At 67.6% G+C, this 25,230-nt stretch overlaps 1 protein-coding gene across 1 annotated transcript in view; it reads left to right on the top strand.

The window, feature by feature from the left end:
- Positions 1-17,064, top strand: part of LOC309875744 (microtubule-actin cross-linking factor 1, isoforms 6/7-like) — a gene marked incomplete at its 5' end in the record, with an annotated part of 28,610 nt that extends 11,546 nt beyond the window's left edge. Inside the window, 37 exons of the mRNA XM_082755417.1 lie at positions 896-1,066; positions 1,190-1,350; positions 1,749-1,908; positions 2,021-2,105; positions 2,725-2,966; positions 3,168-3,287; positions 3,488-3,595; positions 3,704-3,922; positions 4,144-4,347; positions 4,424-4,655; positions 4,752-4,978; positions 5,048-5,170; positions 5,392-5,493; positions 5,598-5,699; positions 6,319-6,474; positions 6,710-6,865; positions 7,505-7,702; positions 7,783-7,911; positions 8,142-8,312; positions 8,416-8,571; positions 8,811-9,017; positions 9,139-9,258; positions 9,473-9,642; positions 10,425-10,584; positions 10,829-11,026; positions 11,544-11,669; positions 11,916-12,059; positions 13,062-13,250; positions 13,588-13,702; positions 13,778-13,944; positions 14,305-14,467; positions 14,674-14,828; positions 14,903-14,977; positions 15,427-15,544; positions 15,635-15,822; positions 15,910-16,030; positions 16,212-17,064. Coding sequence (XP_082611543.1) covers positions 896-1,066; positions 1,190-1,350; positions 1,749-1,908; positions 2,021-2,105; positions 2,725-2,966; positions 3,168-3,287; positions 3,488-3,595; positions 3,704-3,922; positions 4,144-4,347; positions 4,424-4,655; positions 4,752-4,978; positions 5,048-5,170; positions 5,392-5,493; positions 5,598-5,699; positions 6,319-6,474; positions 6,710-6,865; positions 7,505-7,702; positions 7,783-7,911; positions 8,142-8,312; positions 8,416-8,571; positions 8,811-9,017; positions 9,139-9,258; positions 9,473-9,642; positions 10,425-10,584; positions 10,829-11,026; positions 11,544-11,669; positions 11,916-12,059; positions 13,062-13,250; positions 13,588-13,702; positions 13,778-13,944; positions 14,305-14,467; positions 14,674-14,828; positions 14,903-14,977; positions 15,427-15,544; positions 15,635-15,822; positions 15,910-16,030; positions 16,212-16,258 — 5,685 coding nt within the window. The 3' untranslated portion in view covers positions 16,259-17,064. The remainder of the gene's footprint in view (positions 1-895; positions 1,067-1,189; positions 1,351-1,748; positions 1,909-2,020; positions 2,106-2,724; positions 2,967-3,167; positions 3,288-3,487; positions 3,596-3,703; positions 3,923-4,143; positions 4,348-4,423; positions 4,656-4,751; positions 4,979-5,047; positions 5,171-5,391; positions 5,494-5,597; positions 5,700-6,318; positions 6,475-6,709; positions 6,866-7,504; positions 7,703-7,782; positions 7,912-8,141; positions 8,313-8,415; positions 8,572-8,810; positions 9,018-9,138; positions 9,259-9,472; positions 9,643-10,424; positions 10,585-10,828; positions 11,027-11,543; positions 11,670-11,915; positions 12,060-13,061; positions 13,251-13,587; positions 13,703-13,777; positions 13,945-14,304; positions 14,468-14,673; positions 14,829-14,902; positions 14,978-15,426; positions 15,545-15,634; positions 15,823-15,909; positions 16,031-16,211) is intronic.
- Between the last annotated feature and the right edge of the window lie 8,166 nt (positions 17,065-25,230).

Below are 25,230 nucleotides of genomic sequence, written 5' to 3' on the forward strand. Positions count from 1 at the left end.
GGAGCGTCGCGGAGGCCCAGATGGGGCCGCTGGAGAAGCCGCCGGCGCCGGTGGAGAACGGCTGGAGCCCGGCACCTGCGGCTGGCCGGAGCGGGGCAGGCAGCCCTGTGCTGAAGCGCAGCCTCTCGGAGGTGGCGGTGCAGAACGGGGGCGCAGCCTGCGTCCCGCTCAAGGGGCAGGGAGAGGCGCGGGGCGCAGCCTGGACGCCCCCCCGGGCCGGCGCCCCCCGGAGCGCCTGGTCCTGGAAGCCCGTCACCACGCGGGAGGTGACAGAAGTGACGGAGGTGACGGAGACCATCGTGACGGAGATTGTGGAGGTGACCGAGTACCCGGCCGGCGAGAAGGGCGAGCCCCTGGTCACCCGGACGGTCACGGTGCTGACGGAGCGCGCGGGGGAGCTCGCAGCCGGACACGCGGATGCCCCAGAGGTGACTGCCGGGCAGGAGCCTCTCTCCAAGGACGACGCCGTGCCAACCCTAGGCATGGGCTGGGGGTCCCAGCACCCCCAGCCAGGTGCCAGGAGGTCGGAGCAGCCCCCTCCCCTCTGCCACGGCGGGTGGGGGCTCAAGCCTGCCCCTGGTGCCGTGAGCCTGTAGGGCACGCACCGTGCTGGGTGCCTCAGGGTGTGCGCTAGGGCTTTCCAGAGCTCTGCAGGCAGTGCCTGATCTTTTGGCCCCGAGGACCGAGAGGTCTGTGCAGAGCCCTTCCCCAGCACGGCTGTGCCAATGGGACCGGCAGGTGACATGGGGCCAGGCCGGGGGTGCTGGGGAGGACTCGGGCTGGGCTGGGTGCCTCTGTCCCAGCGCCGCCTCCGGGACTGGGCATCGCAGGGACCGGAGCACCCCAGCCCCGCGGCCGTCCCGAGCCGGGGTGGCTCAGCCACCTCTCTCCCCAGGTGTCCCTGCGGGCTGTCCCCGTCCCGGAGGATGTGGCAGGTACGGAGCGAGCCCAGGACACTCTGGAGAGCCTGCTGGCCTGGGTGGCAGACATGGAGGAGCTGGTGAGCAACCAGAAGCCGCCCTCCTCGGAAGTGAAGGTGGCGAAGGCGCAGCTGGAGGAGCAGAAGGTCGGCAAATCCCGGGCAGGCGCAGCCCTCCCACGCTGCTCTCCCTCCAGCCGGGGATTACAGGGCTGGGGGCTGGGGGCCGGGCGGCCCCCCCGGCACAGCTCTGTGCCGTGCCCCCTTCAGCTCCTGAAGCGGCTGCTGGAGGAGCGGAGGCCCCGTGTGGAGCACGTCCTGCAGGAGCGAGCGGCGCTGCCGGGCACCACGGCAGCAGCAGCCGAGGGGAGCAGCAGCCTGTCCAGCCTCGGGGAGAAGTGGGGCAAGCTGATGCAGGAGGCAGAAGCCAGGTGGGTCAGGGCCGAGGCATTTCTCAGCAGGGTCAGCGCCTCCAGCCCTGTGTGCGCAGGAGTGGCTGGCGGTGCCATGCAGCTCCCCCGCCGTGCCCTGCAGCGGCAGCAGCACGTGCTCTCGCCACGTCTGTGCGGGGTCAGCGGCTCTGTGCTCGCCCTGCTGCGAGGAATGGAGATGGAACAGGGCTGAGGCTGGTGCAGCCGGGCAAGGGCTGCCTTGCCCTGTGTTCCTGTGTCCCCATGTCCCCATGTCCCCATGTCCCTGTGTCCCCACTCCCTGGACCCTGAGCCCAAGGCACCCGCAGCATGTCCCTGGGGTGGACAGGGGGATGCCGGCCTCACCTCTCGCGGTTAGGGGGGAAGCTCAGCCCAGCTCAGCCACCTTCCCGGCGCAGGTACGGCCACCTGGAGCGGATCCTGCCGGCAGCTCAGAGCTTCCAGGAAGCCGTGGACTCCTTCCAGGAGTGGCTCGGTGCCACAGAGCGGCAGCTGGCCCAGCTCTGGCGTGCCAACGGCTGCGTCAGCCGCGTGCAGGAAGCCCACCAGCAAACCCAGGTCAGGGCGGGCACGGACACAGCGGGACAGGGCGCGGAGGGAGCCGCGAATTTGGGCACGGGGAGGGCTGGGACAGGGAGAGCAGCCGCTGCCACAGGAGCCTCCCTCCCAGGCCCTCTGCGAGGAGATCCGCGCCCGGCTGGCGGAGCTGGAAGGAGTCCTGGAGAGCGGGCAGCGGGTCCTGCAGATGGTGACAGGTGAGATGGGGACGGCGCCACGTGGGGGACCGCAGCCCCGGGGCTCGGGTAGCGGGGTCTGTGGGGTACCCGCTGAAGTCCCAGTGAGGGCAGAGCCTCGGGAAGGGGCTGGCCTGGAAAGGGGGGCGGTGGAGATGCCCCCAGATGAGCAGGGTGAGATGCGCCCATGTGGAGCTGGGTCCCTGTGGATGTGGAGGGCCACAGGGTGGGGACGGGGAGGTGGAAGGGAGAGGGCACAGAGCTCTGCCCTGGGCTGTCCAGCACCAAGGCATGTCCCAGGGAGGTGGCAGTGGGGGCACCCCATGGTGCTGGGTGTCCTTGGGGTGCTCCGCTGGGCTGCCACTGACTTTGGGAGCATGGCATCATGCGATGCCCGCCCTGCCTCGTGGAGGGGCACACGCATCCCATCAGAGAGCGGCCGGGGGGAGCCCAGGGCAGGGCAGTGGCAGCAGCAGACAGGCACTTGGTGGGGATGGGGGCAGAGCCAGGCCCAGGAGAAGCAGAGGAGGGGAAGAGCAGGATGTGGAGACCGTCGGGAGGGAGGGCGCGCTCGCTGCAGCAGGTCCCTGGCCCTGGGGATGGTGCTGCGGTGCTGAGGCTGCTCGTGGCACCGCCGCAGGGGAGGAGGCGCAGCTGGCGCAGGAGAAGATGGAATCCCTGAGGATGCGGTACCTCATCGTGGGCCAGAGCAGCGCTGACACCGTGCACCGTCTGGGGCAGACCCTGGAGGCCTCCTCCCGCGTGGGCACTGCCCAGGAGGACCTGGCGCTCTGGCTGGGACGCGTGGAGAAGGAGCTGGCCTCCTGGGACAGCCAGCACGGCGGCCAGGAGCCTCCAGTCAGCACGAGCGACAGGGAGAAGGTGCGGGAAATGGGGGCCCTGGGGATGGACCCTGGGGACCGTCCCCCTCTGTCCCCATCACACAGACAGGGAAGGGTCTGGAGGGGAGCAGGGATGGGCCGTGCCGGGCAGCGGGGAAATCCTGCCCTGACCGAATGCGCCGGGGGCTCTGCCCTGGGAGCCCCCCCGGTGCACAGCCAACAGCACCCCTCCCTGCTGCAGTTTGAGCAGATCCTGGGCTCCGAGCTCGCCCACCTGGAGGGGCTCGGCGAGCGGCTGGAGGCGGTCAGCCAGGTCCAGCTGGACACGCAGGCGCTCCGCTCGCAGCTCTCGGACCAGAAGGTGGGTCGGAGAAGCTGCTCAGGGCCACCGTGCGCCCTGCTCGTGCCATCCCCGGGGCTGGGGGCTGGCCGCTGTCCCCCCACAGAGGGTCGTCGGCGCTGGGCAGGGGGACAGCCAGCCCCCGGGGGCCGTGTGCCTGGGTCTGGCACGTGCAGCCACGCAGAGCTGCCATGTGGCACCGCTCTGCCTGTGTCTTGCAGCTGCTCTCTGCTGAGATCCTGCACCACCGCGGGCTGGCGGAGCGGCTGCTGGGCATCGCGGACCCGCTGCTGCGGTCCTGCCCCGAGCCCCTGCAGCAGCACCTGCAGGTGAGCGGCCGCAGCGGGGCCGTGCCGGGTGGTACGGGGGGGACGAGGCCGGCCGTGCCGTGTCCCCATGCTGGCAGTGGGCACCCGGTGAGCTGTGTGTCTCTGCAGCCCTCGGTGCAGGCACTGCGGGAGCGTGCGGAGCAGCTCTTCGTGCGCAGCGGGGCCTGCGCCGTGCAGCTGGAGCACGCCCAGTCCCTGCTCGCGCAGTTCGCCGAGGCTCACGCCGAGCTCTTGCCGTGGCTGGAGGAGACGCAGGCCGTCGGGGTGCAGCTCTCCCCAAACGCCATCAGCTACGAGGCCTTCAAGGAGCAGCAGGCACTGCTGCAGGTGAGGGATGGGGAAGGGCAAAGGCTGGGCTGAGCTCTGGCACCCCGTGGGAGTGCGGTGGGGAGGGCACCGGGGCTCAGCCCAGGACGGGGCAGGCAGCAGGCGCTGGTGGATGAGCACAGAGGGGACGTGGGAGAGGACAGCCCATGGAGCAGGAGCTTGGCCCCGTGCTCCCCGTCCCGTGGCTCCTCATGCTCCCACGGCCTCTCCTCTGCCACCAGTGCCTGCGGGAGGCGATCGCGGAGCACCGGCCCCTGATGGGGAAGCTGCAGCGCGTCTCCACGCAGCTGGTGGAGCTGAGCCCGGAGCAGGGCGCCCCGTTCCAGCAGCGCTGGCAGGAGGCAGAGGAGCAATACTGCCGTGTCCGCGAGCGTGTGCGCCAGGCGGCCGCTGTGCTGGAGGATGCGCTGCCGCGGTACAGCCAGGTACGGCCGGCACGGGGGCTGGGTCCCCCCGAGCTTCCCTCCGGTGACCGGGCCGGTCCCGCTGCACCTTCCCCAGCTGACCGAGCGCATGGACCTGCTGCTGGAGTGCCTGGAGCGGCTGCAGAGCCGCCTGCAAAGCCAGCCCTCTGTCCGTGGCGACACGGCCCACCTTCGGGAGCAGATCCGGGAGAACAGCCTGGCCCTGGGCGAGCTGGAGAAGCTGGGGGTGGCCCTGGAGACCGTGCAGGCACAGGGCGCCGAGCTGCTGGCCAGCATGCAGGCAGCCAACTCCGACGCTGCTGCCAGAGGTGCTGGCAGGGGGTGTGGGAGCAGCACGTCCCCGTGTGGGTGCAGGGCCCCGCGTGGCGCCCCAGGCCGAGCCCCGTCCCTCTTGCGCCCCGCAGGGATCCAGGAGCGGACGGCGCAGCTGCTGTCCCAGTGGGGCCGCCTGCGGGGCCGCTGCGAGGAGCAGGAGCGCTGGCTGCGGGAGCTGCTGGCGCTGGCCGACCGCTTCTGGCACGGCCTCTCGGAGCTGGCCCTGACGCTGAGCGACACCCAGCAGCTGGTGCTGGGCCTGGAGGAGGCTGGCGGCGAGCCCGAGGCCATCCGCACGCGGCTCCGCACCATGCAGGTACAGGGCAGGGGTCCCCAAGGGCAGCCCCGCGGCACGGGCAGCTCCGAGCCCCCTCCCCACCCACAGGCGCTGCGGGAGGAGATCGACTCGCTGCAGGGCGAGCTGGACACGCTGGGCATCCTGGGCGTGGAGCTGATGTCCTCCTGCGGGGACCCCGACAAGCCCGACGTCACCAAGAGCCTGGATGATGTGAGCGCCCTGGCTGGGGGGCCGGGGGGCAGGCGCGTTCCCAACCCTCTTGGGTGCCCCTGGGCTGTGCTGCAGGGTGGGTGGGTGTTCTGGGCTGGTGTCCTTGCACAGGGGACGGTGTCCCTGGCATCCCGTGGTGGTGCCGGCTGACTTGCGCCCTGTGCTGGTGCCCACCCCCCCGAGCTCCGCGCGGTGCCGCTGACCCTCGCGCCCTGCCGCAGCTCTACTCCTCCTGGCACAGCCTGAACAAGGTGTGGACGGAGCGCTACGCCCGCCTCGAGGAGCAGCTCCAGGCCTCCGTCAGCTACCAAGAGACCATGCAGGTGGGGTGCCGGGAGGGCTGGCGTGTCCCGTGTGCAGGGAGAGGGATGGGGACAGCGCCTAGGGCCCCCCGCCCTCCCCAACGCCTCGGTCCCTCCGTCCCCAGCGGCTGTTCGAGTGGCTGGACGCGGCTGAGCTGCGCATCGCGGAGGAGTTCCTCGTCGGTGGGGACCTGGACATGGTGCAGCAGCAGCTGGCGGAGCTGAAGGTGTGCCGTGCTGCAGGATGGCTCCCCGGCCTGGGGTCGGGCGTGGGGAGCAGGGGGCAGGCGGACGCTCGGGGTATCTCCTGGCACGGTGTGTTGGACAGAGCTGGTGCCCCCTGCACCTGCTCATGGTCTGCAGAGGGTGGCCAGGACCTGCCCGGGGTGCCCGAATCCCTCCTGCCCAAGGTGCCCTGAGCAGACAGGGATCCTGGCTTTCCACGAGGAGGAGCTCTGGGCCCAGGTGCCCGTGCCAAGCTGTGCCAGGCTGTGCCAGGCTGTGCCAGGCTGTGCCGTGCCATTCCAAACTGTGCTGTGCCATGGCATCCTGTACCGTAGTGTGCCGTACTCAGCTGTGCCGTGCCATGCTGTGCCATACAAAGCCTTCCCATGCTGTACCATGCCACTTGGCTGTGCCAACCATGCCATGCCGTGCCATGCCGTGCCATGCTGTGCCATGCTGTGCCATGCCTTGCTGTGCCATGCCTGGTGGCACCTCAGGCCCATGGCTCCATGTCAGAGGGCCAGGGACCGTGTGCCACCACCCATCTGATGGTTGGACTCGATAATCTTGAGGGTCTTTTTCAACCTAACTGGTGCTCAGATTCTACAATCTGCCCCGCAGGAGTTCAAGCGGGAGCTCTACCAGTGCAAGGTGGACGTGGAGAGCCTACGGCACCAAGCTGGCCCCGGGGGACAGGGGCAGGGGGACCCCCCGGCCCCGCTCAGCGACTTCCGACAGCGCTGGGACCGCCTGGAGGAGGAGATCGTCAGCCGCCAGGTGAGGGGGGCTCGGGCAGTGCAGGGTGGTCCCAGGCATGGGACAGGGCTGGGGTGGCAGCTCTGGGAGGCGGTGGTGGCGTGTGAGCTGGTGACCAGGTCTGCCATGAGATGGGCACGAGGTGAGAGCCGCAGCAGAGTGGATGTGTGGGACTGCTCGGTGCACGGTGCTGGGTGCATGTGGGCAGGGCTGACCCTACTGAACGGGTGCCTGATCCTGCCCTTGCCTCCAACAGCACCAGCTGGAGGCAGCTCTGCTGGGCCTGGGGCAGTTCCAGCACCAGCTGGAGGAGCTGCTGCAGTGGCTGTCCCACACCTCGGAGCAGCTGCAGGGCCCCACGCTGCTGCGCCTCGACCTGCAGAGCTGCGAGATCGAGCTGGCCAAGCACAAGGTGAGGGCGGCCGTGGCACGGGGCTCCCTGCACGCCCCATCCCGGGCTGCCCCCAGGCTGCTGGCTGTGTGTCCCCCAAGGGCACGGTCCTGCCGTGGGGTCCCATTGCACCATGCGGTCCCTCTTGAGGTCTTTCTGCTGTGGGGCCGTGTTGTGCCTCAGGGCACTGCTCCCCCCAGCTCCTGGCACTGCCCAGCCCATCGCAAGGCGTCGAGCCCCGGGGTGATGGTGGCTTGGCCAGGCAGGTCTGTGGTTCGGGGCGGGCGGTGTGAGAACGCGTCCCCTCCCGCGGTGACAGCATGGAAGGAGTGAGCTGTCTCCTTCCCCTTGCCCGGGCACGCTCGTGCCGTGCCTGCTGTCAGCAGGGTGCTGCGAGGTGCATGTCAGCCGGGGGGGGCCATGCACGGCAGGGTGGCCCCAGCCTCATCCATCCCCCATCCTAGCCACGAAGCAGCAAATTTGTTGCCTTGCACCTGCCCTGTGCCACTTGGAGGACAAAAGCCCCTGCTCTGGGCGTCCCTTGCCAAGGCTCTCCCCAGTCCCCGTGCCGTGATGGCAGCGTTGGAGCGGGCAGGGAGGTGGCCCAGGTGCCCGGCGGGGTGCGAGGTGCTGGCCCTGACGGCCCCGTGCTGTCCCCAGGTGCTGCGGAACGACGTGATGTCCCATGCCCGCACCGTGCAGTCCGTCAACGAGGCCGGGCAGGGCTTGCTGCTCTCCAGCCTGGGGGACAGCGTGGAGGGGCTGCAGCGCAGCCTGCAGCAGCTCAACCAGCGCTGGGACGTGGTGCAGAGCGAGACCGAGAGCCGCCAGCTGGAGCTGGAGAACAACCTCAGCCAGGTGCAGAGCACGGCGGCCGCCCCCGCTGCCACGTCCCCTGCTCACGGAGGCAGTGCTGAGCCCCCTGCGCCTCCCCCCAGGTGCAGGACATCACGCTGGAGATCACGGAGCTGCTGCAGTGGCTGGAGCACGTGGAGCTGCAGCTCTTCTTCTCCAAGCCGGCGTGGGGCCACCCAGACACCACCAAAGAGAAGCTCGCCGCTCACCTGGTGAGCTCCACGTCCCCCCAAGCTGCAGAGACATCCCTGGGGGGTGCCCACCTCTGTCCTCTGCGCTGGGGTGCTGGGACCCTTCTCTGCCTCCTCCCCTCCCCAGACGGGCAGAGCCCCTCTGCTCCTCTCCCTGCCTGTCCAGGCCTCCTGGTCACAGCTGGAGCATTCTGCTCCCCGTCCCACTCGGGGCAGGGACGCGGGGCTCTGACACCGGGCTCTCTCGGCAGGAGCTGTGCAAGGAGATGGAGTCCAAGCAGGAGACGTACGACGCCGTGCGGGACCGTCTGCAGCGGCTGCTGGGCTCCTGCCGCGCGGCACGGCCCTGCAGCACCGAGCACAGCCTGCGCATCCTGGAGCAGAAGTGGGAGAGCGTCCACGCCGAGGCACAGGAGAGGAAGGTGCGTGGGGTGGGGGTGTGCTGCCCACCCGTGGGTGCGGACCCTGCCCAGCTCGGGGGTCTGCGGGCACCCATCCCGGTCAGCATCCCCGCTGTGCCTGCAGGAGCGCCTGGCCGAGGGGCTGACCGTCACCACCGAGTTCCACGGCACCATGCAGGAGCTGCTGCGCTGGGTGGCACACGCTGAGGAGCTCCTCAGCTCCCCCGCGCCCCCCAGCTTCATCCTGGACACTGTCACCGTGCAGATCCAGGAGCACAAGGCAAGTGTGGCCGGGCTGGCAGGGCTCTGTCCCACCCGCAGAGGGACACCCCGTGTCCGTGGGCTGGCTCCTGGGGGCTGGGGTCCTCCGGAGAGGTCCTGAGCAGCACCGGCACTGGCACCATCAGGGGAAATCCCCCCGGGCTGCCCCCAGGGCTCCCCCCATATGGCAGTGGCGTGGGTTTGCCCCGTGGTTCAGGGGCTTGCCCACGCACCCCAGCCACGTCTGGCTGCCCTCAGGCCCTGGTGAAGGAGGCAAATGCCCACGGGGAAAAGCTGAGCAGCCTGGAGGCCGTGGCGTCGCGCCTGAAGGACTTCAGCAGGAAGCAGGACGGAGCCGTGATCCAGAACCTCGTGCTGACGGCCAAGGAGCGGCTGGGCAAGGTGCTGCAGCACACGGCGGAGCGCGGGGCGGCTCTGGAGGAGGCTCGCAAGCGCACCAAGCAGGTACCCGGCCGGGGTGGCGAGGGCACGGGCCCTGCAGGGAGCTGTGCCGCGCTGCCCGTGGCTCCTCGGCGCTGTGCCCCGGCGCTGTGCGCCCTGCACGAGTCCCCTCTCCCTGCTGCAGTTCAGCGAGTCCCGGCGGCTGCTCCTGGACTGGATGGACGAGGCGGAGCAGGCCCTGGAGGCGCCGCAGGACACGGCCACGAGCCAGGAGGAGATCAAGTGCCAGCTGGCTGAGCACAAGGTGAGGGGCGAGCTGCCCTGCGGGGGAGTCCCAAACTGCCTGGCCAAGGGCAGCGGGAGCAGAGCTGGGGGCTGTAGAGGGGCTCCCCAATTCCCAGCCCACCCTGTGCCACGGCTGGGTACCGTTCCACGTCTGCCTCTGGGTGAGGGGCATCAGCACCCCCGGCCACCCCGCTGAGCCCCGGGGTCCGGGCTCACCCCCCCCTTGTCCTCAGGCTTTCCAGAGGGAGCTGCGCTCGAAGCGGCCGGTGTACGAGGCCACGCTGCGCAGCGGGAGGGCCCTGCGGGAGAGAGCCCGGCTCCCCGAGGACCTGCAGCCGCTGGAGGAGCTGCTGGGGGAGCTGAAAGAGCGCTGGGACGTGCTGTGCAGCCGGGCTGCCGAGAGGTCAGGGCACCTGCCCCGTGCCGGAGGGTGGGGTGGGGTGGGATTGGGGTTGGGATGGGATTGGGGGTGGGATTGGGGATGGGATGGGATGGGATGGGATGGGATGGGATGGTGTAATAAGTGGCTCAGTCTTCAAAATAGGACTATAATCAAAGTTTACAATTTATTAAAGGAATAGAGGTAAGCAAACAGTGCTGGGTGCACTGGGAGTCTCTGCTCCACCAGGACGCACACCAGTTACATCAAGCAGCTGATTTTTGTGCTCCTAGGCTGATACATATTCATTACTACTTCAAAAAAAACAGGGTCATTATAATTAGTTTCTGGAATCCAAACCCTCCTACTGGAGCATGCGTATCAGTCTCCGGTGGTCCCTCTGGGGGTCTCTCGTGCTGAAGGCTCATAGTCTTCCTCCCTCTTGCCCTTCTCTTTTGTCCAATTTGGCTGTATGTCAGAGACTTGTGCAACATCCCCTGCTAGCTTTGTCTTTTAGTTGTTCTTCAGCTCTCCCCATCTCCTTCATCTCCTGGCCAGATAGCAGAGACTTGCATCGTGTCCCATGCAATAGTCGTAATAGTTAGCAGTTATTCTGAAACCCCCCAGATATCAGAGACTTCAAGGAAAAACCTACAAATACATTTCCCTTCAAGCTCTCTATTGACACGAATTGCTAAAGCATTCCTTTGCAAGATACAAAAATTATATACATTAACCACTCTGTTTTTCTTAGACTTGTGGTTATACAATCCCAGGCACTCAGGGCTGTGGTTGCTCCCCTGCAGGCAGCACAAGCTGGAGGAGGACCTGCTCTTCTCAGGCAAGTTCACGGACGCGCTGCAGGCTCTCATGGACTGGTTGTACCGCGCTGAGCCGCAGCTCAGTGAGGACGTGCCCGTCGGAGGGGACCGGGACCTGGTCAGTGACCTGATGGACAAGCATAAGGTGGGTGTCCTGGGCCGTGCAGGGGGCTGCCTGCTGCGTCCTGGCCCCGTGGGACCCCTGGGGAGGGACAGCCCCAGGGCAGCCCTGGGCTCAGCACCAGCCCTGCCCGCAGCCCTCCATCACGCCGAGCAGTGCTGGGGTGCCCCACGTGCCCCACGCACCCCACGTACCGTGCACCTGGGGCACTTGCACAGCCACTGGGACCCCCGTCAGCTCCCACTCCCTCCTGCTCTCTCCCCCTCAGGTCTTCCAGAAGGAGCTGGGCAAGCGAGCCAGCTGCATCAAGATGCTGAAGCGCTCGGTGCGGGACCTGACCCGCGGCAGCAGCAGCGTGGACTCCCAGTGGCTGCAGAAGCAGATGGAGGAGCTGAGCACGCGGTGGGACCTGGTCTGCAAGCTCTCCGTCTCCAAGCAGGCCCGGCTGGAGGCTGCGCTCCGGCAGGTGCGGGCGGTGACCGGGGGGCTGCGAGGTTCGGGGCTGCAGCTGGAGCCCCCCATGGGAAGGCTGCACACGTCTGTGCATTGCGGGGTGCTGCATGGGGTGCACAGCTGTGGGTGGCCGTGCTTTGTGGGGTGCTGTGGGGCTGTGGGTGGCCGTGCATTGCAGGGTGCTGTGTGGGGTGCTGGGCTGTGGGTGGCTGTGTCGCAAGGTGCTGCAGCAGGGTGCCAGGTTGGGTGCTGCAGGCACCTGCTGGAGGTGCACGTGTACGGAGGGCGCCTGTGCACGAGGCAGGGTGCTGCACGGGGTGTCCTTCTCAGAGGGGATGTACCAATGGGGGTCAGGGAAAGTTGTGTCCCGAGGAGTGTTTGGGGTGAAGATCTTCCCCGCTGTCCTGCTGTGGGGTCTCAGCGGGGCTGGGGCTGCACAGAAGCGGCTGTGCCGGGTGCCTCGTGGGCAGCTGGCCAGGGGCGGGGGGCTGCAGGGTGGGCACCGAGCAGGTCCCGGGCTGTCGTGGCAGGCAGAGGAGTTTCACACCCTGGTGCAGTCCTTCCTGGGGCGCCTGTCCGAGTCAGAGAAAACCCTCAAGTACGGCGTCTTCCCCGAGGAGGAGGCGGCTGTGCAGGAGTGCCAGAACCAGCTGCAGGTCAGTGCCAGCCCCCACCGCCAGGCACATCTCCGCTCTTGCTCCAGGATGTCCCATTGCTTGTCCCATTGGGGGTCTGGGGCCCCAAGCACCCCAAGGCATGGAGATTTGGGGCCCCAAGCACCCTACACCCTTTCCCTGCCTGGATGCCTGGCTGGATGGGAGCTGGTCCCAGCATCTCTGGGGTCTGCAGCGGGATGCGGGGGGCTGGGACCCCGCAGTACCACACTCTGTGTGCCCTCCCAGGAGCTGATGAAGTCCCTGCAGTGCCAGCAGCTGGAGCTGGAGTGCATCACCTCGCTGGGGGAGGAGATCCTCTCCACCAGCCACCCAGACTCCATCATCACCATCAAATCCTGGGTCACCGTCGCCAAGAGCCGCTTCCAGGAGGTGAGCTGCGTGCCCCGGCTCCGTCCGTCCCACCAGGGAGCAGCCACACAGCCCCACACAGCCCCCTACAGCCCCACACAGCCCCACACAGCCCCACACAGCCCCCCACCCCGGGGCCATGCAGGGGAGCACCCACGGTCTCTCCAACCCCATCGGGCCGGTGGCTCATTCCATGCGCATGAGAAAGCTTCCCCTGGTCCCTGGGGAGCAGAGGCTCGGGGATCCCCACCCAGATCCCGCTCCCCCAGGGGCTCCCTGCTCTGTGGATTTGCAGAGAAGAGCGTTCCCAGTGCTCCCCATGTTCCCAGTGCTCCCCGTTTCCAGTGCTCCCCGCTCCCATTCCTCCCGGTTCCCATTCCTCCCTGAACGGGTCTGTCTGGTTTGGCCGATCCCCGCACAAAGCCCTCAGTGAGCAGGGATCCGTGCATCTGATCTGAAGGTGCCCCAGGGTGTGGAGCAGCACGTCCCGTCCCGACACCTGCGGGGCTGCCCTCACCCGCAGCCCCGCTCACCCCAGATAGCGAGGATGCTGCAGGGGCAGTGAGCACGTCGGCAGCAGCACGGCCCTGGGTACAGGCACGTTTGGCCACCACCCGCAGGGATGTGCTGAGCAGTGGTGCTCAAAGCACTGGTGGCAACCCCAGGAGCTGCAAGGTCCCTGGCACATGAGGGGCAGAGCTGTCAGCACTGACCCAGCTGGCCCCACGGGCAGGGATAGGTCCCGGAGCATCCACATTCTTGCCCCATGCTCCCGCCCCGTGGCACGTAGGGTCCTGGAGCACTCGTGTCCCTGCCCAGTGCTCCTATCCTGTGGTCACTGGGGCAGCTGGACAGGGTTTTGTGCTCCTGCCCCACGGCAGGGCTGGGCCGTGGCTCCCCAGATGCAGACTTCACCCCCCCGCAGCAGTGAGCAGCTGGGGCTGCCGGCACAGTGCCACCACCGCGTGTCCGGCACCGCGCCACCGCCAGCCCTGGTGGCTCAGCCCCTGCCCCTTGCCGTAGGTGCTGAGCTGGGCGCAGCAGCAGGGTGAGAGGCTGCAGGCCCAGCGGGCCAGCCTGGCGGCCGAGCGGGAGGAGATGGCCCAGCTCGTCGACTGGATCACGGCCGCCGAGGAGGCGCTGAGCCTGCGGGACCAGGAGCCGCTGCCGGAGGAGGCTGAGCAGCTGGAGGAGCTCAATGCCCAGCACGCGGTGAGGGCCCTGCAGACAGCTCCCTGCCATGCCGGGGGCTCACCGTCCTCCCTGTACCCTCCTGGCACCGGTGGGAGTGCTCAGCCCCACTGAGGACCTTTGGGTGCATTTGTGGCTGCAGCTGGCACATGCACAATGCTGCGGCGCTCTGGGTGCATGCCTGAGCTGCTGCTTCCACTGAGAAGGATGCTGATGCAGGACTGTCCTGGGGCTGTTTGGTGGGTGGCCACGCTCTTGGCTTCAGCCCCGTGCTCCAGCTGTGCTGGCGGGTGGGGGGCACGCCTGGGGGACCCTCTGGCACGGCAGGTGGGCGCTCAGTGCCGGCCTCCTGTGGCAGGTGTTCATGGAAGAGCTGAACCGCAAGCAGCCTGACGTGGAGAAGGTCACCAAGAGCTGCAAGCAGAAGCTGGCCACTGAGCTGGGGCCACCAGCCGCCCGCAGACTGGCCACACGTAAGAGCCCCTTTGCCCCCACGCTGCGCCCCGGACCCCCGGCCGTGCCCTCACCCCTGCCTGTGCTGGCTGCAGGGCGCCGCAGCGTGGGGAAGGCGCAGGGCGCTCCGACGGTGCCACTTGGGGGGCTGGAGCCCCAGACGCCCCTCATGGCCCAGCTCCTGCACCGCTGGCAGCAGCTCTGGCTCCTGGCTCTGGACAGGCAGTACCGGCTGGAGACGGCCCTGCAGCGCCTGCGGGAGGTAGGGGCAGTGCTGCAGCCCTGGCTCGTGCCAGCAGCTCCCTCCCTGTGCACAGATGGGGATGGCCCCGGGGTCAGTGGAACAGCACAGGCAGAGCCAGGAGCCTTCCCTGACCCTGTCCCCACATGTCCCCATGGATAGGGGGTGACCCCAAGGGACCGGAGCCGGCCTCACTGGAGCCTGCAGCTCCCCAGTGCAACCCCGAGCTGGGGGTCCTGGGTCCCCTGCGCCCATCTTTAATGGGTCAGGGCTGGGAGCAAGCTGTTGGCACAGCATCAGGGCTGAGCCCCAGCGCGGGTGCTGAGGTGGGGACTGAGCGGCTTTCCTGCGGCCGTGCTAATTCCTCTGTGCCTCTCCGAGCTGGAGGAGTTCGCTCACTTCGACTTTGGGGTCTGGAGGAAGCGTTACATGCAGTGGATCAGCCAGATGAAGTCCCGGGTCCTGGATGTTTTCCGTGGCATCGACAGGGACCAGGATGGGCGCATCAGCCAGCGGGAGTTCATCGAGAGTGTCCTCTCCTCCAGTGAGTGTGCCCAGGACCCGTGGTGGGCTGGGACTGGCTCATGGGGCTGTGCCCCCTGGGATGGGGCAGTTTGGGAGTGGTGGGGGCAGGAGCTGACAGCCGGCCCCCCCCCGGGAGGAGGACCCAGGCTCAGTGCCAGCGCTGGCTGCGCTTGGTACCGGGGTGCGCAGGGCACAGCGGGGCTGAGGGTCCCCGTCCCTCCCCAGAGTTCCCCACCAACGTCCTGGAGATGAACGCCGTGGCGAGCATCTTTGACATGAACGGGGACGGCTTCATCGACTACTACGAATTTGTCAGCACCCTGCACCCCAACCGGGACCCGCTGCGCCGGACTGCGGATGCCGACCAGATCCAGGACGAGGTACGGCCAGGGGGCCGCGGTGGCACGAGGCTGGTGCCCGGCCATGGGCCTGACCCACGCGGGCTGTCTTCCAGGTGAACAGGCAGGTGGCCCAGTGCAACTGTGCCAAGCGCTTCCAGGTGGAGCAGATCAGCGCCAACAGGTACCGGGTAGGTGCCAGCCCCCCCCTGCTGCCCCCCGCTGCTGTCACCCCCCGGCCGGGGGTCCTGGGCTTGCTCTGACACCCACGCACAGCCTGCACCGTGCTGAGGTCCCCCAGCTCCACGGCCCCTGCTGTCAGAGCCTTTGCAGTGGCGCAGAGAGGGCACGGGAGAGCCCCCCATGTCCCATGGGATCCCTGTCCCCAGGGGGACGTGGGACACGGGTGGCTGCCCCCTTTCCCACGTGCCTATGGCAGCAGCACCCATTCTGCGCCCCAGCAAGGAGCTCCTTCCCCTGCCTGTCTGCGGGGAAAACCCAGCATCTGTGCTGATGGAGGGGGGACCTGGTGGGCTGGTGCCAGGCACCGCTGGGTGCTGGGTCCTGCCCTAGTGCCCAGCCCCCGGCCCAGCCAAACCCCTCCAGAGCTCGCCGTGCCCTCACACTTCTCTCCCCACAGTTTGGGGAGTCGCAGCAGCTGCGGATGGTGCGGATCCTGCGCAGCACCCTGATGGTGCGGGTTGGCGGGGGCTGGATTGCGCTGGATGAGTTCCTGGTGAAGAACGACCCCTGCAGAGGTGGGCACGGCCGTCCCCGCGCCCAGCCGGCGCCCCGCGGGTCTGTGCTGTGTGCTCTGGGGTCTCACCGCCTCTGCTGTCCCTCCCCAGTGAAGGGCAGGACCAACCTGAAGATCAACGAGAAGTACCTGTCCCCAGATGCCTTCGGGGCCACCGCGGCCAAGTGCGCGGGGAACCAGTCGGCCCCCTCCTCCAAAGTGCTGTCCCCCAGCCGCTCCAACTCCAGCCTCAGCCTCTACAGCAGCGCCTCAGCCCCCAGCAGCCCGCTGGCCAGGAAGGTAAGGGCTGGGGAGCCCCGAGCCCCCGTCCTAGCAGCGCTGACCCCCCCAACACTACTGCAGCCCCTGTGTCTCTTCCCTCCCCAGTCGGTGCTGCGGAGGACGCGCTCTGGGGACCGGTGCCCCCGCTCCCGGGGCTCCCTGCTGCCCGATGGGGCCGAGCTGCAGTTCACCGCGGCCGAGGAGAGCCCGGACGTGGCACCCCCAGGTGAGGGCTGTGCCAACGTGGGGTGGGGGGCTGTGGGGCTGCTGTGGGCTGGGCAGGCCTGGGGGAGCAGGGGGGTGAAGCGTGGGGAGCAGGAGCCGTCCGGGAGGTGGGGGTCAGGGTGGGGTCTGTCCCCCAGCCCCAGGAGCGAGGCAGCCGCTCCAGCCCTGCCCCTTCCTTTCAGAGCCGCCCGAGGGGTCCCCCCCAGAGCGCTGCAGCCCCTGCCGCTGAGCCCCCCCAGCCACCCGCCCTGCGCCCAGCACCCTTGGCCGGCCCCACTCAGGACTCTTCTCCCCGGAGGCCGCCCGCCACGGGGCTGAGGACGGCGAAGCTGCAGCCGTGCGCCCCACGGGTCTCCGGGCCGAGGGTGGCCGCCCTGCGCGCTCCGGTACCGCGCTGCGGCCCTGCGAGAGGGTGCCCACCGGCAAGGGCTGAGCTGTCTGTCCATCACTGACCCCAGCATATATGCAAGCGTCCCCCGACACACACCAAACCACCCCCAGGCTCTGGCTGGCACATCCCCCAGCCCCACCACCCCACCCGGCAAGGCGGGTGCCACAGTTGGAGCACCCGGGGCAGCTGCGGGCGGCCTGGATCATCGCGGTGCTGGGCTCCCCCAGGGCCCCGGTGGCCCCTGTGCCCTGGGGATGGCCCCCGCCTGTCTCCCCCAGGCTCCTGTTCTCTTAAGGCAGCTGCTGAGGCCCCGGGCATTTGGCACCACCCGGCAGGGAGCCTGCCCTCGCCGCCTGCCCGTGCCTGGTGAGAGGTGGGAGGTGGCAGGGTGCCGCAGCCGGGCGCCGGGGCCCCTCACCGGGTGCAGAGCCCCATTTCTGGTGCTAACCCTCACCCCGTGGGCCTGTGGTGTGTGCGCACCAGGCCCTGGCCACAGCTGTCCCCCGCCCCGGCAGGGCTGGGGCTGCCACCGGCGGGGGTCCCCGTGCCCCCATCCCGCCCGCAGCACCCCTCGGGTGGCGGGTCCCTGCCCTGCTGACGCATGTTCACCGCCACCCCGCTAACCGGACAGCAGTAGAGCTGAATGTAACCCTGGCCGGGGCACGGCCCTGCCAGCCACAATAAAGAGTAGATTTCTTTTTCTATAAGCACCCGGGGCTTGCTGCAGTCTGTCTGTCCGCTCACCCTGCTGCCTGTCCCTGCGCAGCAGCGCGGGGGGCAGTGCTCCCAGCCCCGTGCCACCGGCGGAGACGCGCAGCGCTGGGGCCGAGGCTGACAAGCCCGGGCTGCCACCGCGGGTGCCAGCAGGCGCCGTGCCACGTTACCTCCTTTCTGAGGAAAGCGTTGCTGGGGTTCCTGCTGTGCCCAGCACCTCTGCCCAGGGAGGGGGGCCAGGCCTGTGCTGTGCCCCACGCCCATGGCAGGCATCGCCGGGACATGCAGCATCGCCGTCCCCGTGTGCCCGCTGCCCTCCTCTGGCCCCACAGCCTCCAGACGCGAGGTCCCAGGCCAGCACGGCCCCGCAGTGGTGTTACTGGTCCGGCAGTGCCAGGGGAAGCTGGGATGGGGATTTGTCCTGCTTTAAACCAGGTTAAACCACAACAGGATGCATGGCTGCAGGACAGCCTGGGCCTGGGTCCTGAGGCACTGCTCACGGTGGAGATGTGGCTGTGACCCCGCAGGGACACCCTGTGTGGGGACTGTCCCCTGGTGTCACAGCGGCAGAGCCCTTCCCTGGCACCTCTCTGTGTTGGGAAATGAGTCCAAGACCCCCGTGACCCAAGGCAGCCACAGCCCTCTGCTGATCTTCCAGTGGGGTCTGGGATTTGCCTGTCCGCCTCCTCCCTTACCCTCATCCTGTTGGCTCTCATGGGATTCAGGGATTTAGTCCCACTTCTACACCACTGTCCCCTAAAACTGCCTCTGCACTCATTTTTCCTGAACAAAATACTTCTGCGTTGGACACCGCCAAAGGGGGACAGGTCTGGAAATGCACCAGTGCCCGTGCCCCATCCAGCCCACACGAAAGGGCCCCTGCAGCCCCCTGCCCATCACCGAGCCCCCCTGCGCCCCGCAGAGCAGAGCATCCACCAACGCACCCACATTGCTCCGCGCAGTGCTGCCGGCGTGGGCTGGGGCGGCCGACACGGATTGCACTGCACATTCCTCTGCCTGTGGAAATGGCATCCACCCCTCCCAGGCGGGGAACACACCCCGCACCACCGGCACCACCAGCCTGTGTCAGCCGCATCCAGGGCCCCAGGCACCGACTCTGGCTGGGACGCAAAGACAACAGGCGTGGGGCAGCGGGGGGAGCGCGTGTGGCCCCGCATTGCTCGTAGGGCTGGGCAGGCACCGGCACCCACAGAGGCCTGAGGAGCACAGGGACCCCCTGCTGCTGCGCCATCCTCGTGGCAGCACGGTGCCAAGGAGCTGACTGTCTCCTGCTGCCTGTCCTGCTGTGGGGGGAGCGTCACAGGGCTGCAAGCACATTGCCTTGCTTTGCTGCACGAGTGGTTCGTGGGGGCAGTGAGCCAGCGGGCAGCTGCCAAGTGCAGGGACACAGTGCTGGAGGCTCAGCCCCGGATGGGCAGCACGGCCGGGCACAGGCAGCTAAACCCCCGCATCCGAGCTGTCCCAGTGGAGCCCTCCGGCTGTGTGGGGCCCTGCTTGCGTGGTGGAACAGCCCTACCACCAGTGGGTCCCCACGGAGGGCCACGGGGATGCTGCCCTGCTCCCCAACCGCCCCGGTGCCTGCCCTGGCTGTGGGAACCCCAGGAGCAGGGGCCAGCCCCGTGTGCCTGCCCCGTGCACCCTGCACAGCCCCGGATGGAGCCACCTCACATCCCTGGGCCCCATCCTGATCCTGCAAAGCCAATGGCCAGGCACAGGGACAGAATGCCCCTGGGGCTGGAGGTAGTGGCATGCTGGGGACAGCAGCTGACAGGACAGCTTTTGGTGGCTTTGGTACTGCCGGGGTCAATGTCTGCATGCCAGCCCTGCTCCTGAGCTGGGGCCAGTGCATGTGCAAGCCCGCGTGTGCGCCACTTTCATGGGCACGTGTGTGTGATCCCCCCACTCTCACCTACCTGCACAAGGCAGTTTTCGTGTGTGTGAGTGCAGGTACCTGGCAGCAGAGCCACAGCAGATACCTCCTGGTGCTGAGCTCAGCGTCTGGCCTGAGCCCCGCCGCGTCCCAGCTGGGCACGGGCCAGCTCCTGCACACCTCGCCCCATCCCAGCCCGTCCCAGCTGCACTGCCCGTGCTGGTGTGCCCTTGTGGGGCCACGCTCCCTGCAGCTGGCCAGCACAGCCTGGCTGCCTCAGGAGAGGTGGCCCCGTGGGGCACACAGCGTGGTGCTGGCTGAGCACCTCCAGTGCTGCTCCCTTGCTGCAGCGCCCTCCCCGCGGTGCCCACCAGCCTGCCGTGGTGGTCTCCTTCAGCTATCCCCACCAGCTGAGGGGGTCCTGGCCACCCTGGGATCATTCCTGCACCGCTGAGCATCCGCATCCCCATGTGCACGCCTGTGGGCTGCCCATGAGCTTCCCGTTGCCCCCAGCAAGCCTCTCTCTGCAGCCCGTCTGGCTCAGCAGCCCGGGGAGCAGGGGATTCACTGCGGCTCCTGGGAGCGAACAGAATCCTCCAGACTGAGCCACAGCCGCCCATGGGCCGGGAGAGGTGCCCTGGCTGGTTTGAGCCCTTTTCTTTGTTAGCAGCTAAGATGTTTTGGTTAAGCCACAGACGGTTAGTTCAAATGCATACGCATGAATTGCAACCACACATTACTGCTAATTACCGTAACCAGATGCTTTCCCCTGTGTTTGGGCAGCGTGCCCAAAAAAGCAAAAGCAAAACATTGTCGGCAGGCGTAGCAGCAGAACAACCTAGCACAGCCCAGCACAGTTCCTCTTCAGGAAAGCAAGGGGATGATCCCCGGCAGCTGCCTGGCCCCTGGCAAGATGTGTCTTGCTGTCCTGGCCCCTGTGAACCGTTCCTGGCCCTGTTGCAGCCACGGGGCCATCCTTGCTCGCAGCTGAGGGCAGCACAGCCTTGGGGAGGCCGTGGATGGGTCCAGGACCCCACTAGAGGCCAGCGGGTCAGCCTCGCCTGCGGGAAGCTCTGCGGTGACGGCACCACTCCAACATGTTGGTGCTGATCCCTCTGCAGAGCCAAGCACTCATCACTGTTTGCCTTTGGATTAAGGCTCCCCGGCTCCTCCTGGGAGTGAAACCTCTGCAACAGTCACTGGCAATGCCCATGTGGCCATTGGAAACCCACACTGGTTTTCGGCACACAGCCTCCTCCCAGCGTACCACCGTAACAGGGAGCTGGCTGCTGGCCCTGCCAGGGGGAAACTGCATCCACTGCTGGTGCTGCCCCATTTGGACATCACCCTCAGCTGTGGGGCATCGCCTGCTGACGGCACCTGGGCCAGCCCCTCTCTTGGTGCCACAGTTCTGCTGCCCGGGGTGGGCCCGAGGGTGTTTGCAGTCCCGGAGCACTGGGCTCTGCACTGCTCAGGCAGCGGGCACGGAGCGGGTCCCTGCGTGGGCACACGGCTACACCGAGCATGGGGCTGTCTCCGCGTGGGGTGCAGCGCTGCTGCCACGGGGACCCACAGCAGGAGCCATCCCCATGTGCCTGCTGGACCACGCTGTGCCAGGAGCTCGCCCATCCAGCCCCGCGCCTGGATACCGGCAGCTCTCCAGACAACACACTCCTACACACCATAAACACCTTGCCCAAGCAGCACGTATCCGTCCTCCCCGGCACGGCGCAGGGCTGGCACCAGGACGGGGCTGCAGCATGACCCCGCAGCGCCCAGATCCCCAGAGGCCCCCCTACCCGTGCCTGGTGCCTGATTATTTTTGGGGCCCACCAAGCACCCGTGGCCCCGGTGATAGGAGCAGGGGAGCCCAGGGTGGAGATGGGGAGCAGGGTGTGGGGCTGGGAGCGGGGTCCGGGGAAAGGCGTGGGGCTGGTGACGGAGGCAGAGGAGGGGTGCGCAGGTGACTCAGGCAGCAGTAGGGTGGCTTGGGCATGTTTGGGGCAGTGCGGGCTCCACCTGCACATCCATGTCGGAAAACAGGATGAGGGCAAAGTTGGGGGGGCAGGAATGGGGGTCCCCCACTCCCTCCTCAGCTGCCTTGGTGCCAGCTGGGAGCTGGGGTCTGTCAGCCCTGCAGCTGCAGCCCAGGGTGTGGACGCATCGCAGTGGCCAACTGGGCAGGGGATGGACACACGGCAGGGGACGGACACACAGCATGCACGGGGTGATGGGGACAGCAGGGGCTGCCATAGGAGGGGAGCTGGGTGAGAGCTGCCACCCAGATGAGGTGCTGGGGCATTTTAGCATTCAGTGGGCGAGCTGCTGGGGTCAGGGGTGGTTATGGGGCTGCTGCGAGATGGGGAAAAGGAGGAGAGGCTGCTGGAGATGAGAGCAGCGCAGGCACAAAGGCCCTGTTGTCTCTCCCCATTTCTCCCTCCTCTTCCACAGAGGGCACTGCCCGAGCAGGTGGTTGCCTGTGGGACAGGACCACCGATGGGCATCGTGGCCAGCTGGGGACCCACATGCCCCTTGCCCTGCTCAGAGCATGGCCCACTCCTGCCCAAAGGGCACAGGGCAGGCTGCGGTGATGGGGCACAGGGACGCAGCCCAGCGGGGCCATGTGCAGCCAGACCACGGCAAGGGGGGCGTTGGGCATAGATGAAGCCGTGGGGAGGGCTGATCCATGAGCTTATGGCACAGGGCTGGGCTGGTGTGTCATCCCCAGGGGCGGGGAAGGGAAAGGTTTTAAGCGCGCTCCAGTCCCCGGCAGGAAGCAGCGGTGAAAGCAGCGGGACTGCGGGCACCTGCCGGGCGGACCCGTCCTGCGACCACCGTGGGCAGGTAGGAGAGGTCCGGAGCAGAGGGGCCCAGCTGGGTGCTGTGGGGCTGCGCCAGGAGCTGCGGCAGCCGGAGGCACTCGCGCAGGTCTCAGGCATGCGAGGAATGCGGCACTGCCTGCACTTGCACTGGGCAGCGGCCAGGTGACAGTGGGCATAGGGCAACAGCCGCACGGCGCTACGGCACGGCACCGCCAGCCCCCGAGCACAGCGGGAGGATGCTGACCCCTGCCCCTGGCATGCCCAGGAGTGGGTCAGGGTCAGGAACCTCCTGGGACGATGGCTCCTGGTTAAAGCTCCCGCTGCCCTGGGGCTCCAGCAGGCACGGCGAGGCTCGTAGGGGCGGCAGGTGCTGAGGATGGGGCAGGCGTTGGGGCGGTGCGTGGCAGGCATCGTGACACGGTGCCTGGTGAGGTGGGGGGGTAAGTGGGGCTGGGGCACCGCCCCACGTGGGCATGGTGTGACCCTGGGGGCTTGCTGCGGTGGAACCTGCTCCGGGCACCTGCACTAATGGTCACTGGCACCGCCAGGGACCACGTCCCCCGAGTCCCTCTCCAGATGGGCACTGCCCCAAAAGGGGTTCTGGGCTGCCCCCAGTCCTATTCAAAGCAAGGATCCCCCAAGCTCCCCTTCCTGTTCCTATTGCCCCTCTGTCGCTGCCCCAGCAAACTCCTCTGTTGCTCTCCCTCCCCCTGAAATGCCCCCAGTGTAAGCCCCTTCCACCCAGGGCCACCCCACAGCTCTCCCCACCGCCCTGCCGGGCTCCCACCCACAGCCCTGCTCCCTCCCCTCTGCTCTGGGGCCTCCCCCGGCAGGCACACCTCCTCCCCGAAACCAAGCCCCCCACCCTGCAAGTAAAACCAGTCCCTTCTCCCCATCTCTCCCTCTCCAGCTGGCGCCAGCCCTGTTTGTGCGGATGTGCAGGGGGCGTCCGTGGAGCACCCGGGCAGGCGTAGCTGGAATGCGCTGGGTGTGAGGCAAAGCCTCCCTGCCGTGACTCACGCTGGCGAGGGGGTTGTGCCGAGCGGCTCCAGGGGCACAAAGGGGATGCGCAGACCTGAGGTACCATCTAAGGCCATGGCTTGCGCCAGAGCCAGCGCGTTTCCTGACGCAGCCAGAAAGGTGCGGAGCGGCGAGTACCGCTGCCAGGGAGGCTGCCCACGCCAGGAGAGACTGTGGCCTCAGGGAGGGCTGCGGATGCCAGCGCCTGAAACGCAGCCAGGAATCGACCTGGCTTTGTAGGCAGAGCCAGTTACTAAAAGTTTCCATGGGGCTGACGCTTTCTGATTACTGGGAGAAGCGTCCTGCCTCCACCTGCACACCCGCTGCCTCCTCCCCGTGCTGCTCTGGGGACAGCCCCGAGGAGCAGCAGCCCCAGCTCTGCCCCAGGGGGTTTCTGCCCCAGCCCCTGACCCTGCTGGGAGCTGCCCTGCGGTGGGTGGCAGTGCCCAAATCCCCTCTGCACTCTGGTGCCGGTGTCTGCCTCTGACCAGAGACCTGCAGGGATCTGCGTGGGGCTCTGCGGACGCCGCAGCCGCACCAGCACTGCCCACCCCTGAGTGTGCGTGGCTGAGCTGAGTGCCTCCCCGTCTCCTGGCATCGCTGCCAGGAAAGGGCTGTGGGCCTGGAGAAGCTCTCACAACCCTGCACGGTTCCAGGAGTGTGCAGGCAAAGCAGGTGGTGAGGTGCTGCCAGCCCCTTTGCATTTTGAGTGTGCCCCTGGCACAGCGCACCAGCACGTAGGAACCCAGGGGACAGAGCAGAGGGCCCAGAGTGCAGGACAGAGCGACTGCCCCTCTCCCACCAAGCAGCAGCCCCCTCACCGTGCAGAGCCCCCCACGTCCCTGCTCCCCTGGCCCTGTCTGGCCCAGGACAGCCCTTCCCAGGGGCAGGAGCACCGACGGCCCGTCCCTCCTGCTGTCCCCACCTCTCAGCGCCACAGCTGGATGCAATCCCAAACCTGCAAACAGGCGGCACTGCCTGGGCAGATCCGAGCCCGTGCAGCAGTGCCTGCGATGACATCTCGGGCGGACGGAGCCTGCTGGGACCTTTCCTTTGGGGACGGAGCCTGGAGCACGGCCAGGAGCGAGGCAAAGGTGCTGGGGGAGCGGGAGGAGCTGGAGGGGGCACAGGGGCACAGAGCCGGGAGCGCAGAGCCTGTTGGAAGGGCACGGCACCCTGCTCTGCGCTCTTGCTGTGTTTACTCTGGTGGATGTGGGTCTGTGAGCTGAGGGCAGGATCCACTCCGTGGTGCTGAGATGCAGCCGGTCCTCACTGTCCCCGCTTGGTGCGACCGCTGCAGTGGGTGCACAGGGCACGGCTCCCCAGGGGCTGGCATGCCTTCCTCCCCACTGCTGCCTGCAAGGGTGCTGGGCCCCAGGGCACGGCTCCAGGAGCTGCCGTTCCCGTTCCCATTCCCTCTCCAGCTGTGTCCTCGCAGCCCAGAGCAGTGCAGCCCGCCAGCTCGGGCCAGAGGCTGTTGTCTGCCTGCTGCAGCGCTTTGTGCTCGGTCCCTCGCCGTGCCTCACCACAGCTCCCAGACCCCTGCAAAACCCCAGCCTAGCAAGAAATGATAGAATCATAGAATTATAGCATGGTTCGGGTTGGAAGGGACTTTAAAGGTCCTCTAGTTCCACCCCCCTGCCATGGGCAGGGACACCTCCCACGGGACCAGGTTGCTCAAAGCCCCATCCAGCCTGGCCTTGAGCACTTCCAGGGACATCCACAGCTTCTCCGGGCAACCGGTTCCACTGCCTCACCACCCTCTGAGTAAACAATTTCCTCCTAATGTCTAATCTAAAGTTCCTCTCTTTCAGTTTAAAACTGTTCCCCCTCATCCTGTCACTATCTGCCCGTGTGAAAGGTTGCTCTCCACACGCCCTCCAGCCCTCTGTTTTGCACAGCCTCCCGCTCCCTGCTGGCACGTTATTTGACTGTGTAATGGCTATATTGTGGTCAATCCCAGCGTGCCCAGCAGCTTTTCAAGTGTGCACGCAGGCTTGCAGGTTAATGTGCTCCCAGTGTGGCCTGCAGCACCCACCAGCTTCTCCTTGTGCTGCTTCCCTTCGCCCCGCTCACTCCTGCCCCCTCTGCCCACACCGTCTGTCCCCAGGCAGGGCAGACAGCCCACCCCACAGCACCAAAGGACCCCCGGGGTTCTGCTGGGGCTGCTCCAGCCCCTGCTGACCAGGCTGACCACCGGCCCCTGGCAGAGGCTGCAGCCGTTCGTGCTGCCTCAGGGCTTGCGTGTCCCATTGCCGCGTCCAGCAGCACCCCAATGAGCGCAGGTTCTCCTTGGGGCTCTTGCCCTGGCCTGGTGCTTCACCCCACACCAGCTGCCCTCCTGGCCTTTGAAGTGCCACACG

The sequence above is a fragment of the Aythya marila genome (genome assembly GCF_965140915.1).
Source record: "Aythya marila genome assembly, chromosome: 2".
In the NCBI taxonomy this organism is placed as follows: domain Eukaryota; kingdom Metazoa; phylum Chordata; class Aves; order Anseriformes; family Anatidae; genus Aythya; species Aythya marila.